General features: G+C 39.3%; 1 protein-coding gene across 1 annotated transcript in view; it reads right to left on the bottom strand.

Moving 5' to 3' along the window:
• Positions 1-1,520: 1,520 nt before the first annotated feature.
• hcn4 (hyperpolarization activated cyclic nucleotide-gated potassium channel 4) overlaps positions 1,521-16,661 on the bottom strand; it is a 106,232-nt gene continuing 91,091 nt past the window's right edge. The window contains exons 7-8 of the mRNA XM_012868255.3: positions 6,459-6,623; positions 1,521-4,959 (exon numbers count right to left, since the gene is read on the bottom strand). Of these exons, the coding sequence (XP_012723709.2) occupies positions 2,690-4,959; positions 6,459-6,623 (2,435 nt within the window). The 3' untranslated portion in view covers positions 1,521-2,689. The remainder of the gene's footprint in view (positions 4,960-6,458; positions 6,624-16,661) is intronic.

Raw genomic sequence — 16,661 nt, 5'->3', positions numbered from 1 at the left:
ATGTACATTTCTGACACAAAGAGTAACCCAAAAACAAAATGTGCACTTCCATATATGAATGATGACATTGTGTCTGTATCTGTCTGTCACTGCCTGTGGCTGTAAATAGAGATCAAATTATTTTCTTGACAAAAAAAACTTTTTAATGGGAATATGTTCAATGTAGGGCTGCACAGTTGGTACCACTGTTGTCTTACAGGAAGAAGGTTATGGGTTCTTTCAGGTGCTTCAGCTCCCTCCCACAGTCCAAAACCATAACTGATAGATTAATTGGTTGATCTGAATTGCCGTTGGGTATCAGTGTTTGTGTGTGTGGCTGTTTCTCCTGTGTGCCTCTATGTTGGTCTGTGAAGGACCGGCAACATGCTCAAAATCTATCCTGCTTCTCACTCAAATACGTCTTGAGGCCAAACTACAAGTTTTGAGAAAGCTAGCTGCAGATGGACACGGTTTTAGTGGCCTTATATTTATCACAGTCATTCATTCATTGCTGTGAACAATTGTAGGCTGACTGAGTTAGCCACAGAGCTTTGAACCCAACGAGCAGGGTGATGGAGTAATAAGTCTCCTAGCTGCTTTTCTTATACAAAATGTCCTCCTCACTGGATAAACTGGGGTAAAGGTTTTCCATTTTTTTTTATCTCAAACTCAAGCTGCAGGCATTACCCTACTATCACTGCTTCTGTTTTGGCTGACTGGTATTGTGCATTGATATCCAAATTCAACCCTTTAATGAATTAAACATTTATTTAATGATTTAATGATCAATACCATTTCAAATCACTGATTACAGTTACGGCAAGAAGCTCTTTAAACTTACCCGTTACCTTATATTATACTGTATGTAGTACACACAAATAACAAGTAAAGTCTAAGATGACTTCCTCCATTAATGTTTTGGTATAAAACCTGATTCCTGTTCGTTTTTTCTGTGTATGTTTTATTCTAAGCAGCATTTTAGAGGAAGAGCTTGAAATAACCTGTGCAGCAGCTCTTTGCTTTAGATAGACAGGGCAATTTTCCGCCCTTCATCAGATTCATAATTGCTTAAAAACCCAATGACAATAGAAAGGAACATGGATCATTTAACATAATTATGACCTGGAGGTAAATCTTGAACAAAAAAAAAATAGACTTAAAATTGTGATTTAACACATGAAGCCGTTTATGAGCTACTTTGTTTGAGCGATCATAAATATGATCAGAAATGTGTTTAAACCAAAACGTATCTGTCAAAGATATGTAATGAATTACCTTTTTTTTAAGTTACAGAACAGTTTCTTAATCCCCCCGAGGGACAATTTGCTTTCAGTGCACCAACCATAGCTCCAGCACTTATTGGAAGCACCATGCATACATTCATCATCTCAAACTCAGAACTAAACTTTACTAAGAAGAAACACTCATAATGACCATTATGCAGCTGCAGCACTGGAAGTACTGCTAAAATAATAACAAAAACTATAACATTAATTGGGACATTTTTGCTCCAGTATTTCTAATTCAATACATTATTTTTGTTGAATTTGTTGTTTTGAAACTCTTTTTGGATCCTTATAGACAGAAAAAAAATCAAGTTTGCATCGTAATCTTTATCACTTTTCCAATGAGCTTTATTACTATCAAATGTAGAGGTGTTTCTTTATGATTCGAGTGCTACGTAACGCATCACACAAAGTGGCTATTGGAAGTCCTAGGTTTTGCTTAAAAAAAGGCAAACTTATTTTTGATCAGTCTGACAAAACTCTTCCCTTCCATTCAACTTATCCACACTTGTTGCTACACTCATACATTAACAGTTGAGCAAGGCCCGGAAGAGAAACAATACAAACTTAATACACTTAAGTGTCAAGAGCTTGGAAGACAAGGTGAGCTTGTTAGAATATGGTTGAGGACACTGCAGAAAGGTCGTCCGTCACATACTCTTATGATGAAACACTGAGACAGAGGGTAGCTCAGCAAACCCCTCTTACTCTGCTTCAAATACCAGCATGAATACAACAAAGTGTTATAAAAGAGGAATCGTGGGCCCTGGAGAAGTAAATAGTGTTTTCACAGGAAAAGTCTTTTTGGTATCCTAAAATCTCATCGCCATCGTTCAAGGTGTTGAAAGGTTTATACAGAGGATAAATAAGCACAATCTAATAAGTACATTTAAGGATCAACAATGTGTGATCCTAAATGAAAAGGTACAAGAGTCAATGTGTCTCAAATCATGTTTTTTGAGCTAGAAATTATTTTGATAGTCATCTTAAAACACGCAAAAGCCTTTATACATGCAGGTTTTAGTGCATAGGTTCCTGCAATAAAAAAACTTTTTTTTTTCTGTATTCCATTGATTCACTTCCCAAATAGAATGAAATTAATTCGGCATAGTCTTACAAATAGAGAAAACGACTGTCCTTGAGATCACTTTCACACCCTCCGAGCCCCTTACTTAACTTATGAGTTTAATATATATCTCTGCGTATATACAGCATATGTGAATAAAATCAACAGTGTATAAAACAAACAAGGATTACCCTACAGCTCTGAGTTTCCTGATAAAAATATTTTTGATTCACAGTAAATTTAAAGATCCTGGTAAAATGAGAGGTGGAACACAATGGAGTCTGACAACATAAAATAATCTGAGTACTGATAGTTATGTGTTTCATTTCAGGGAAGCACAGGAGGGTGTGATCGAACCTCACAAATTAGAAGGAAGCTTAGAACGAGCAGTTTGAGGTTCTAGATCTGACAGGTAGACACCAGAGCCCCTCCGTGGAGGAGGTGCTGTAGAAGATCTAGGGGACTGAGTCTGGTGAAGGTTCCCCAGTGACTCCTGTTTTGGGGGAGTCATATGTCCTGGTATTGAGCTACAGGGTTTGGGCACAAGAGTAGGTGAGGAAAATGGCGAAGGGTAATATTCCACAGAGGTGCAAGGAGCTTGGTGGCTCAGGGCCGGGGCCACCTCCTGGGGTAAAGATGGGTGTGAGCTGGATAAACTCTTTAGGTCCTCAGAAAATGGAGCCAGTGGAGAATCTCTCCCTGATGTTTGTGGCAGGCTGGGAAGCTGTGAAAGGAGAGGAGACTGAGGCATGAGCAAAGAACTGTGGGATCCTGCAATACTTGATGGGTCGCTGTATTGAAAAGTCCTGCCAGCCACTGGACTTTGTACAGTTGGACTGCGTGCTACTGGGGTAAGGCAAGGAGAGGCGTTTGCTGAACCATACTGAGCCAAGGAGGCCAATGCAGACTTCTCCAGTGACATCTGGTGAGGCAAGCAGCCAGACTGGAGGCCTGCCAAACTAAAGTGGCTGATGGAAGGTGGGGAACTAGCAGTAGGCTGTTGAGTTTGTTGTCCTCTAACACAAGATGGGGAACCTTGCGAGGGTGACTGGAAGAGGTTTATGCCACTGGTAGTCCTACCGCCTCCAGCAAACTGCTGCGGAGGCTTGGGATGTGGTTGGTTCGGGAGAATCTGACTAGACATAAGGTTGGATGGACTGGTAGATAGAGGACTCTGACAAAAAGAGGACCCAACGAGTCCTGATGTAATTCCACTTAAAGGTAAACCAGGTAAAGTTGTAGATGCTGCCATCTGGGTTCCAACCGCACATCCTATCATTCTTCCAGTAGGTCCACCAATAGTAGTTTCTCCTGGCTCATTCAAGGCTCCTCCTATATGGCTACTTGCTGATCCAGTGGAAGACCTCCCTAACAATCCTGTTGAATTCCCCGCTGGCATTTCAACAGAAATGCCTCCAAATGTCCCCCCACAGGCCCCATCAAAAACAGATCCTAATGATCCATCACTGATCCTCCCTAATGATCCCCTTGGGTTTGTGAGTAGCAGTGATTCTTGTGAAGTCCCACTCACTGATCCCCTGGAAGCTTTTTCAGTTGACCCTCTCAAAGTCTCTCCAATTGATCTCTTGGTTTTGTCCTGTATTAAACCACATGTGACACCTGACCCTGATGCGCCTGAAGCTCCACCTGTGAACCTACTACAAGCAGCTCCCATTGAGCCTTCTGAAACTCCACCCACTATATCCCCTGAAGTTCCATGTATTGATCCATCAGTGGCTCCTTTCAATTCAAAGTGCCCTCTAGAAGTATTGTCTGTTACCCCAGTTGTGAAGTCCTCCCCAGCCCAAGCAGTGTCTGCGTCGGAGCCCCCTTCAACAGAACTTCCAGCTGCGCCTCCTGAAGACCACCCTGTAGCACCCGCACATGCTCCAACCGCTCCCCCACTTAGTCCTGACCCTGTGCTTCCCCCTGTAGGTGCTTGATGGAAGAGATTTGAAAGGGGTGGGGTGCTGGATCGAAAGGGTTGTTGATACTGTGGTTGTGGGTGAAGCTGCGCCATACTAGAAGAGGGAGAACCAGAGGATGAGTGTGGACCAAAACTGAACACATTTGTCCCCCCTTCACTGGACTTGGTCCCATTAGGTCCACGCTGGCCTCCCAAACCTGAGCTTTGCCGGGTTGAACCAATTGTCCCAGAGCCCGATGTCATATGATGAGCTCGAAAGGAGGCCAGCAATGGCATGTCCACCCCAGAGTGCAGCTTCGAGGGCGTACTAGAGAGAGAGTCCCCAGAAGAGCCAGGTGCTGTAGATGAAGAAACAAATGGTTGAAACTTTCGGAATCTAGTAGATGGATCCTTTAGGGAACCAAGAACAGAGACCGGAGGTCTGAAGAGTGTTGGTGGAAGGTGGGGATGATGCGTCAGCGCAATGGCCACTGAGGTTGTGGCAGCAGCAGCCTGGAGGGGTGCCTGGATGAGGGGGGCCCAGATGACAGGGGTTGGGGATGGGGGTGTCTGTGGGGGAGCGTTCTGCATGAGGTGGGCGCAGTGGGCCATGTCCCTGTCGTGTTGCACTATCTGCTGGATGATCTCACTCTCTTGGTAGTTGAGTACCCCCGAGCTGAGATCATGTTGTACCTTGTGCTGAAGAATGGAGTTTTTCTTCCCTTTAAAATAAAATTCCAAGAGAAAAAAGCAAACACAACCAGTTAGATGCAGGAAAAGAATAAGAATACAATAAGAAAAAGAATAAGAATACAATATTAGTAGATAAGTAGATAACAAGTTTTTAATATTATAGCACATTTTGAGAAACTGTGTTTTTAATTATCTCTTTTTAAATAAATGGGTAGGTATAGGGTTAACCTTATTTGGCACATATGAGCTCCTGAGCTCTTTTAGTGTTGAATTTGTGTAACTGTTATATATGGAAAACATATTAACATTAAAATGTCACACAACTACCCCGCCTCTCGCCCATGGACAGCTGGAGATAGGCACCAGCACCCCTTGCAGCCCCAACAGGGATAAGAGTGTTGGAAAATGGATGGATGGATGGATGTCACACAACTATTACAAACTGCCTTCAAGCAAACTGTGCTCAAAAATGGCCTTAATCTCATTCCTTCTAACTGTGAGCTTCTTTACTCTCATCAAAGAGCCAGTGTGTGTCATTATGAATGGCATTTTAACTGCTAACCCACCTTCACTCTCTGTGAAATGGTCACACTTGCTGTGACGGAGTTAGTTAACGAGTTAGCTATATATGGGTAGGTAGGTAGGTATTTGTTTCTCAGGTTTCTATTATGACAAATAAGCACCCATTGTTTAAGTATTTTGTGATTTAACTACATCCCAAACGAGATTATTCAAAGACCATCAAGATGACAGATCATTTTAAACTTGTAACATTATGAAGAAAACAGAGTGCAAAACAGCATCAAACAAAGAAGTAAAAAAGAATATGCAGGGGATTATTCTACAGAAATATTACTATCAGCCAACTGCATCATTTCAAAGCAGCCATTTTCTACAAAGTGAACCCCTTAAGCACATTTCCTATCTTCCATTCAAACCGTGGATGTGAGTAAAACAGAGCATGCCATGATTGGCTGAATGATAATACCAGCATGTCTTTTATTGTGGGTTTTTCGTCTGTCAGACTTTGGATGGGAAGAACGATGGATACAGAGAGAATATCAATTGCATGTGTAAGAGAAGTCATACGGGGCTTCTAAAACCTCAAAGCCCTATCTTCATGTTTGCATGCAGATGACATTGAGTTACGTTTTAGTAAGTACATGCTGTTTCTCCTGTTTCCAACTGTAGCCTTGAAGAACAATAACGTTTATTGCAAATGTGACTGAATATATTGTAGTAAGAATAAGAATTCCTTTATAGTCCCCGCAATGGGGAAATTTGGGTGTGACAGTGCGGACAGTCCGCAAACATGCGGACAATTTTAGTGATGAGAAAAAAAAGAAAGAGTGGAAGAAAAAAACAACCCAGTCTAATCTAAAGTTAGCCCTAAATAAACACCAAAAGTGGAAGATAAGGGAAAATACCAGACTTAATATTGAACAAAGGAAAAAATATACACACTTTGCTTTGATGTGCACGCTGTCCTAAATAAGTGATCTCAGTGTTGTTATGTTAATTTCCTCACCAATTCGGTCCAGCCGGTCCAGGGCAACAGTCTCAAAGGCTCTTCTCATCATAGGATACTCCTCAAGAACCTCATTGAAGTTGTCCACAGAGAGAGAGTACAAACGACAGTATGTGTCGGCTCGGACACTGGCTGTCCTCCTGCCCCGTGTCAGCAAACAAATCTCTGCAACAAGACACAGCAGATAAGACACTATTATACCCCAGAGCTACCTTTTCAAATAAATTCATGTTAAGAGTTCAGCAAGAGCTACAGCTATATACTTTAATGTTTGTGGACGTCTTTAGGCCAGTCGTGAGTCATGATTATTCCACATTTCAAAGAAAAATAAAGACCACATATTTATACATCTTCACATTCTGTGATTGAACAAACATAGCTTGTAAGTAAGTGACAATTTTAACATGTTTGGTTAATCCCAAGATTTTAACATCTGATAGACCTCTGTTTAATCCATCATCTGAAAATGGAAAGAGGAGGACCTAACTGCAAATCATGTAACATTTTCCTTCCATTTAGCAAATATGCACCACTTTGTGTTGGTGTATCACATACAATGCTAATAAAATAGATTCAGGTTTAAGGCAGTAACTTGAGGAAACATAAATAAACTCAAGGGGTATAGATGCTTGTGCAAGAGCCTGTATATTTTGTCTTTGCAATGCAACTGGGATTTTGATTGTGAAAGCACAAAATGGTCTGTGTTTCAATATATATATATATATATATATATATATATATATATATATATATATATATATATTCATTACACAGAGAGGTTATATTTCATAAATTGTGAGCATTTTCTGATGCTTAAACAGCAAAGGCATAGCTAGCTTTGTTTCAGATATGCTAAACTGATCCTTAGGCTCTAGTTTGGTGCACATTAAACCAAACTGGCTTAGCATTAATAATACCATTTATTTGATATCGGCCTGCGCATGCATTAGTTACAGAATTATGTCTTGACAAAAGTAAAGAAAATCTAGTTTTGAAAGAAAATATAAAGAATTAGCTTTGATTTACCTTTTAGCATTGCAATTGTAATTCTTTGTAATCCAATAAGGGCAGCAAGAAGTACCATTTTCAAAGCCTTGGGTCTTAAAGCTTAGTAGGTAAGTGTTATTTATTCAACCTATGAGAGCACCTTTTACACTTCAAAAACAAAAAGGGTTTTGCAATAAAAACAAGCATAAAAAACATAGAATATAAAGACATAAAAGATGAAAACAGTACACATGTAACAACGCACGCAGCATAAAAAATAGTTAATAGACTGAATAAATGAGTGTTCAGCTGCTTCTTAAAAGAATCAAGACAGCACAAAGATGGAGGCAACCAATGTCAACATCTTGGGGCCACACTGCTAAAGGATTTATTTTAGGAAAGATAATGCTCCATTTAATATGCTACACAGCTGTTGAAATGCGGCCCAAAGACTAAGTACAAGGAAGCGTGTCTTCACTGCGTGCAAAACTAACATGCATATGCATGTGTTTTTCAAGCCGGTTACACAGGGTAATAAACAGGAAAATGCACAGAGGTAATTTCTCTGTGAGTTACTATCGTATGCAGTAAGTATTTTGTGGATTTAGGTAACCTCATTGTGCACATCTACCAGTTGTTATATGTAGTTCATAACGTGTGTGATCATCCTATGGGTGTGGAGTGTCTTTGATGCATGTTTCTGTTTTCAGCCACATCTTTCTATATTGTTATGTTTTCATTTTGGAAGTCATTCATCCTCTGCCCTTTTTTGCTGTGATTGCAATCTTTCATCTCCTTCCTCAGAGGAACATTTGCAGAGCTGTTGTTCTTCTCCTTTCTTATGACCCAATCAGAGTGTGCAGTGGTGTATGTTATTATAAAGAGAACCAGATTTTATTTGACTTTGCTCATTATAAATCAGTCTTAAAGCACACACATATTTTACACACAGTGTGATAGATTGTGCCCTAATTACAAATTTTAATCACCCATTGTTTATTTTTAAAAGTTGCTAATGTGCATCAATATTTTATGAAAAGCTGCAGGAAAAAAACGGCAAATTGTTTGTCAAAGAAATTGTCCACACCCATTATTTGACATCACAGATTTCACGAAATACAGGAAATAGGAATTTTTATGTACACTTAGAAATTTATATTTGATTTTCGCTCTAAACATGCAACACTTTTTAATCTAAATATATTATCTCTCAATCACAAGCTTATAAAAGTAAGATAATGTATTTAAATAAATCTAATCGTTAAATATCTTAATATCTTGCTAAAGGTTTTGGCATAAATGTTATTTGCATGCAATCCAACACTCAATTCAACAATCATCACAGTGGATAAGTAGAAAGCCTATCAATGTTTAAAAAACTGCCTAAGATAGTCCTACAAAGCAAGTAGCATCTCTGTTATATATATATAAAATTGGGCATGGGTCCTCTGGATGGGTTCTGCTTTGTTGAAACGTTTTGTCTTTTCTCCAAGAGACTTCTTTAGTCTGAGGAGCTACAGGTAAAATCAGACTTCTTAAAGAGTGTGAGTTATACATTAATCTAAGGAACACAGCCTTGTGTGCACTGCACTGCTTTTTGTCTGTGTCTCTGTGTGTAAAAGAAAACATGGGTGAATTAACAGGTTTCCAGTAGTCAACATGACCGCACTGAAAATGTGAAAACTGTGAAAGTACCTCAAACCTTTGTGTGCTTTTCTGGGTGCTCTGAAAACCTAAATGGTTCCTGATGTTGCAGCATTGGCCGTAGCTGTACTGGGGGTCCATTTCCTACCGCACAGCTCCAGTAATCCCCTCTGGAGAAGAGCACTGCAGTTCTGTGTTAAATCCTCTTGTCCCGTGGCTTTCTGTATGAAGCCAACACTGCCTGGATGAGGTACTGAGCTGCAGTGAGCCCTCTGGCCTTATCTGATGTTTTTTTGCGCAAAGCAACTGAAACATGAGAACTAGACACTATGAGGTGCCATGTGAACTTTAATTGGAACCAAAAATAATTACCAATAGTGTTATTACACTGTTCTAGTTCAGTAAACAAAAAAGCACAAGTAGATGTGTTGGACAGTTATAGAGCGAAGTTTAAGCTTAAGCCTTAACCGTTTATCACTGCGGAAAATAAGGAAACCTCACAGCACAATTTAGATGTGCTTTTTTTGGGTCACAGTGGTGACCCAAAAAAGCATGGTTATTTTCAATATTTCTTTAACTTGACTGATGCTCAAAAACTGAAATATGGGTCTTTCGTATAACTTAACATGCCTTGTTATAAAACGCTGAGGAAATGTTGACTTTTTATATAGCAGAGAAGTCAAAAACAAAGCATGTTGAGAGAATGACTTATTGCTCTAATTTAAAAACTTAGACATATACTTCCAGGAATTACTGCAATGCATTTTTGTGGAAATATGTTTAATATGGGTAACCATATATGGGAATTTGTGTCATATAATTAAGCGTTGTTAGATAGTTATAAAATGAAACAAAACAAAAAACACAACTTTTGCATAGTTTGGCCTATTACAACAATTTATTGGGATTTTAAGTGCTATACACAAACAGAATTTGTGGCAAAAAAAGTAGTCATATATGGTTTTCAAAAGGTTCTTACAAGTAAAAAAAAAAAGAAGAGTGATATGATTATGTATTTAGCTCCTTTCAACCATGACATCACATTTCATTGAATCAGAATTTGCTATTTCTGATAGCTCTACAGTATTTTTTCTTCTGCTGTGGACATTTTTCCTTACTTTCTGCTGATACACATGAATTTTCTCACTGCGAGAAAATTAAGTATTATGAATTATGAATGTATTGATATAATCAATACAAAAAAATCCTTATTCACAGATACTAATTTGACGATATAAACAGATCCAGTCACATTTCTCCAAACTGCTGCACTTCCCCCAACCATAGCACTACAGTATCAGAGAAACTCACTCTCCCTACAACTGCTCATCTCATTAATGATCTGCTGCTGAAATTTGAAATTCTGCAAATATGTTGTGGACAATAGGGGGTTTGAATCCCGCATGGTTCATTTGTATATAGTGGGCTTATATCATCATCCAGTGCCAGCTCAAATAAGGTCTGCGTCAAGTGTTGAGGAACCAGGGTACTTTGATGATAAATGGGCTACTGGAACACAAAGGATATAGACTGTAGAAGACAATAAAGCGCTATTGGAATGCTACTACTCCAGTAAACATGAAAAGACTGTGGGAAACATGGATACTTCGATACCCACAGTCTAGACTAACAGCGAAACAGCTAGTAACTCTGTGTTCCAACATCCACAGACGGCAGCTGCTTGCTCACAACTAGAGATCCAAGAAATACTTTCACTACTAGAGCAAGGGAAACCAATACACACAGTCAGACAGGGTGATTTAACATCAACCTTGCAGAGATTGGCTGCCAAGTCCCATTTATGCAAGAACAACTGAATGTATACATATACGTAACCTGAATGTGAGAACATCGGACTTAAGAAATAAGATCATGGCTAAATTAGGAGCCTGTCAATCCCAACATCGACTTATGAAGCTGAGTGAAGTGGCTCCACAGGATCTCCTAGATGATGTGAATACAGCACTAAGTACAATCCATACTGTGACCATTGCAGAGACCAATGAGCTGAAATACAGTACAACCCTAGGGATTCTTGAACTGCTTGGCAAAGGTAATATTAAGAGCGACCATAGTGGACAATATCCACCATGAAAAGATAAAGTTGGAAGCCAAAATCAAGACAACACGGGAATTAAGTAAACCAACTGTCAGAACTCCAGAAGGGTGCATCCAGAAAGGCAATTCTCCAGAAATTGGGGGATAGCTGAGTCTCTGGAAACTACCAAACAAAGACTCCAAGCCTTGGGTATCAGACTGAAGAGGTACTCAAAGGAGATAGAAGGCAGACGAATAAACAAGCTGTTTTCTACTGAACTAGCTAAAGTGTACTCCCAGTGGCAGGGTACTAACACATCAGCCAACCCACCAAGGCAAGAGCAATACTGGAAAGGAATAGGGGAGAAAGAAGCATCACATAATAATGGTGCACATAGATCAAAAGAGCAGACCACAGTAATCACACTGAACAAAGTTCAGTGAACATCACAATGGCAGACATCCAAAAAAGACTCAGGTATGAAGAACTATACAGCAACAGGCCCAGATATGATCTACACCTACTGGCTGAAGAAGCTGACTTCTCTCCGTGAACACCTAGCAGCACAAATGAAGCACCTGCTGGCGAATGGGATCCATCCTGAATGGCTGACAAAGGGCAGAACAGTCCTTATAATGAAAGAACCTTAGAGGGGAACGGCTCCTACCAACTATCGGCCAATAACCTGTCTCTCCACAACATGGAAGCTCCTGTCAGGCAAAGGTACTTTACAAAGTCAAATTCAATCAAATCATACAGATTGGTCAAAAAGTTTTCTATATAAGGAAACCAGTAGATTGCATCAAGTCTTGACAAGCAGCCTTTACTCCTCATGAAAGAGCATAGAGCCACAGGGGACAGTCGTCTGCATTGTTGATGGCTTCATACTGAGCAAGCGTGAAGAAAGTTTTAAGCCTAGTCTTAAAAGTAGACAGGGTGTCTGCCTCACGGACCAAAAATCACTAGCAAACGAATGCTCCGTAGCAGCAGCAATCTTGTTTGTTTTGGCTGAGGGATTCTCGGGCACAGCATGTCACTCATCATATAAAGCCCACCCACACCTGTGATTGGTCGCTATCAGGAAAGAGGGCTCTGTGAGAGCAGTTCCAGAATCAGTTCACTGTATTCACTGTATGGCAAAGCGAAAGGGAAACTGAGTCTGGCTATCCAGGCTAGGTATGATGTACAGAAACATATGCTCAGAATACCAACAGGAGACCCCCAGTTCAAAATCGGAGTCACCTCCCAAGGTGCTGGAGAATGACAGAGCTAAGATTTTGTAGGACTTCCAGATACAAACAGACAAAATGGTGATGGCTACCAACCATTGTGATCATTTAAAAGTAGCAGAGGACAGCCGTTGTGATCGATGTGGCCATTCTGAGTGATGGAAACATCAGGAAAAAAGAGCACGGGCAACTGGAGAAATGCCAGGTGTGTGTGTATGTGTGTTTGCATATATGTATTTGTATGTTTATATGCAGATTTAGATACATATTTATGTAGACTATACCTTCTCCTGTTGCAATATGTCTGTACAACACAAACCTGGAATAATGTCCATGTAAATATCTGCCATGTTGTTCTTTCTCTGCAAATAGTTGTGTTGTTCTAACCCACTCTTCTATCATTCTTATACAAATTCCATTTGTTTTGTTTACTCCATATCATATATTTCTACCCAGCTTTTGGGTTTTCTCTTCATAGTAGCTACATCTTCCCTGGTGTTCTGTTAAACATGTGACACTTTCCTGAAGAGGATGCTAGGCCGAGCTACTGCTGCCAACATAATGTTCTACTTCAATAGATGATACACTTGGCCTGGCCCTTCAGCTTTTCACCCTGTCTCTCTCCCATACATAGCCATAAGCTGAGCCTTTACTCCAGCTAACTGTACCTGCTCTCTTTCACCCTATAGACTTAAAAAATTGCTCATAGTTTATCTGCTTAGTTGTGTTTCTCGTCTAGTTAAAGCCACTAATTAAACTATCGATGGCATTAACTTTTTTACTTTTCTTTAACATATAATGTGCTCTGGAATCAGTTTGTTTTTGTGTGCATTGGTCATGGAAGATGGCCATTCACACTTAGCCTGGTTCTGTTGGAGTTTTTTTTTTCCCTCTTAAAGGGGATTTTTCCTTTATGCTGTCACAACATGCAGATTCTGTATGAGGGATTGCTGAAAAATCAATGACACAATCCAATCAACGGTCCACTGTTGCTACTTGCTCACCCAAGAGGAGTGAATGCAACAGATTAGTGACTCGATGCAATCTTCTGGGTTTCCGTAGATAGAAAACTTTTTAACCAATTTGAATAATATACTGAACTTAACTGCATTGTTTGATAACTAGTATCAATTTGGAACCTATGTAATTGACTTGGAATATGTCTGTATGCTTGAATTGAGTTTACTTTTTAATGAAGTGCATTGACATGGCATGTGTAGCCATTTGGCACTATATAAATAAAATGAATTGAGATTAACACATTTTACCTATTACGCTGCTTTGCCTAAAACTGTTTTGTGGACACCACAAGTTATGTTCAATTTATTTACGAATGCTCCACTTCCACTGCTTACTCGTGTCTCATGCGACTCATGGTAATACTCCCCAAATCCTGCATGAAATTATGGAACAGGCTTAGTTGCTTAGCCTGAATGCTGAGAGGGGCGTATCTGTTCTCAAACTGACAGCTGCTTCAACACCAACCCATTTTTCTATGGCCTTGACAAGGTATTTAATAATCAGCCAAAAATTACAGGTTTTGCTAGTTGAAAGCTATGGTATCATGACTGAAAAAATATTATGGACACAACTGGGCAAGTGATATTTTCATTGACTAAAAGCGACATTTAGGGAAAAAAAGGGTCATCAGTTGAGTTTGTTTCTGAAGCTGATTTTAACGACGCAATCTTGTAGACAAAATGTTTTCACCATGAACTGTAATGTGTTTCATTTTCACACTTGGGGGATAATACATTCATTAAAATTGAATGACACCAATTAAAATTGGATGTTCTGGGAAAGGAGGACTGAGACATCAGGCACTGTGACCTTGGTAAGAACACACATGGCTGGTTTGCTTAATGTTGCTGCCCACGTGTCCCGAGCTCTTACTGGAAAGATGTTTTCCTTGAGTTGCTGCACCGTCTCTTAAAAAGGAGAGTGGATTGCGTGGAAGAGTGGAAACTCTTTGTGTGTATGTGTGTGTGTGTGCGCGTGTGTGAAGAGAGAGCAAGGACAGGAAGGGGTGAAAGAAAACAGAATTTTTTTCTGTTGATGCTATCTTTGCCTTTAAAATCAGTACTGAGAACACTTTATGTAAATATCATCCACGGGTTTTTAAAATAGATGATAACATCAGCAAACCAGTTTATCCAAAAGTAGATCTCCCAATGAATGCACAAGATTTAAAGTATTTTAGTACTCCATGTGAACTTCCTTTTGCTTTTATTGTCAGCAGCACTTGAGCTGCATGAGCTACACAAGTTCATAAATGTTATTCCCATTTTTTTTGTTTGTTTTGTTTTTAAAAACCTTATTGTGATATCTGGAGTGTTTCTAAACTTGAAGTGCTCTATTATTGTGCACTGTGATTGAGGTCAGCAACTCTGAAGTACAGTTTATTACAGACTACATGATCATCTTTGTTGCTTTTCAAGCAATTCTGAACTGTGTTTGCTCTGTTTCCTGGAGAGTGGTACTGTAAATATTTGTGAACAAAGATACACCCCCTGCAAGGCGTTGCATGTTTCTTAGGTATAAATGTACACTTTCCTTCCGACACTGAGGAGTTTAAAATCAAATACTGTTCGACTCCTTCAAATTCTACAGTTTCCGAGTCAAACCACATGGACATTCAAAATTAAATCTGGTTTGGAGCAATATACAAGTTTAGTAAGTATAGTAATTTGTTAAACATTTTTTGCTAAAGAACACTCAATCTTCACACTAGGTTTGTCTAAACTCAGAGGCACAAGTGCCAGTGGAGAGGAGAACTTTGCTTTAACATAAAAAGCAGATTCAAGAAGGCTGGCAATTTAACCAACAGAACAAAATCGAAGGGAAATCATGGAGATTTTCTCACTGCTTTGGTGAGCTGTTAGGCATTCTTAAATGCTAAGAAAAATGTCTATAGAGTACGGTGTCCCTTAATTATTTCATTTGGTGTAAGAAAACTGTAGGCTATCTATTGCAAACTCAAACATATTTTCTTTGTGTTTTCAAGCCAAATATATAAAAATACATGAACGGTTTGAATACACAATTCACAGAAAATTAGTTAGCTTTTCATTTACGTTTTCAAAGTAAGGCAATAAAGTAGTTTGGGACTGTACCTCAAGGTTTGAAAGGACAAAAACATGACTAAGACATTGTTGATGGAGAGGACGCATTATTTATAGGGAATATTTCTTCGATCTCAGATGACATATCTGTAAATATCTTACTTATAGCTCCTTTAAAGAAGAATAAAAAAGGAGATGTTGGAAAAATTATAATATGTCCTCTTATTTCTTTTTACTTATTTCTTTAAAGTTTTTTTAACTATTTTTTTTAACCAAAAGCACTGGGTCATATTGGGATAGCTCATATGAATATTGAGTCTTTGCATTGTTTTAACATTTCAGTATTTCAAAGACGAATAGGAAGAACTATGCATGCTTTCCTGTTACACTGATTTCCCTTTGGTCATTTTCCACAACGGGAGTGGGATGCTGAGTACAGTACAACAAAAACAAACCTTCAAGGTAAAACTGATGCAAGGAAGAGGTACAATGATATTTCTTAAAATTTGTATTTTCTTATCATTGCTACAAGCTGAGGAGTTCCTATGTTTGAGACTAGAGTAAAACAATACATTTAGTGGGTTTATTCAGTAATGAAAATGGGAGAAAAATAGAACTGATCAATCTAACAATCACATTTTTCTGGGTCTTGCAGTTTATATGCTGAAAAGTAAATTTTCCTAAAATGGCAACATTTAGTTTCAAAGTCTCACTGCAATATATTAGAGAAAGGTAGTCCTTAATAACAGTATTTAGGAAAATAGAACATGCCTATTGTGATCACGTGGTACCCGAAAACAGTTGTGCTTGAGTCTGACAGGATGCAAATGCCAGAATTTGAATTTGCTCTCTAGCTAGATGTGGTTTTATGTGTGGAATGTTATACATGTCTTCTTCCATGCTTGGAAGTGTGCGTGAAGGTGAATTAATGAATATGTGCAGGGCTACTTTGACTGTGATGAAGTGTTTGTGTCCTGCAGCCTGCTTTGGCTAAGCTCACCTGGATTCTGAGTCCTGCTGTCAGCTCCCATCTCCCTCCCCGTTGGTGCCCCCAGCCCCACAGAGCGGACACTCTCTAACCTTTGAAACAACCGCAGTGGGCTGCCTGATTCCTTGTGACATGTCATGTTCGCTCCCTTGCAGCATTAGCATAGCTGCACAAACACCTTCCATTTGGCTGGCATGCGCAGACAGAGGAGAGGTATCTGAAGCATTTCTGCATGATAGTTGGCACTGATCTTTT

This window comes from Fundulus heteroclitus, chromosome 4 (genome assembly GCF_011125445.2).
Source record: "Fundulus heteroclitus isolate FHET01 chromosome 4, MU-UCD_Fhet_4.1, whole genome shotgun sequence".
NCBI classification, from domain to species: Eukaryota; Metazoa; Chordata; class Actinopteri; order Cyprinodontiformes; family Fundulidae; genus Fundulus; species Fundulus heteroclitus.
Note: the sequence above shows the minus strand (reverse complement) of the source record. Positions and strands in the feature narration are given on the sequence as shown.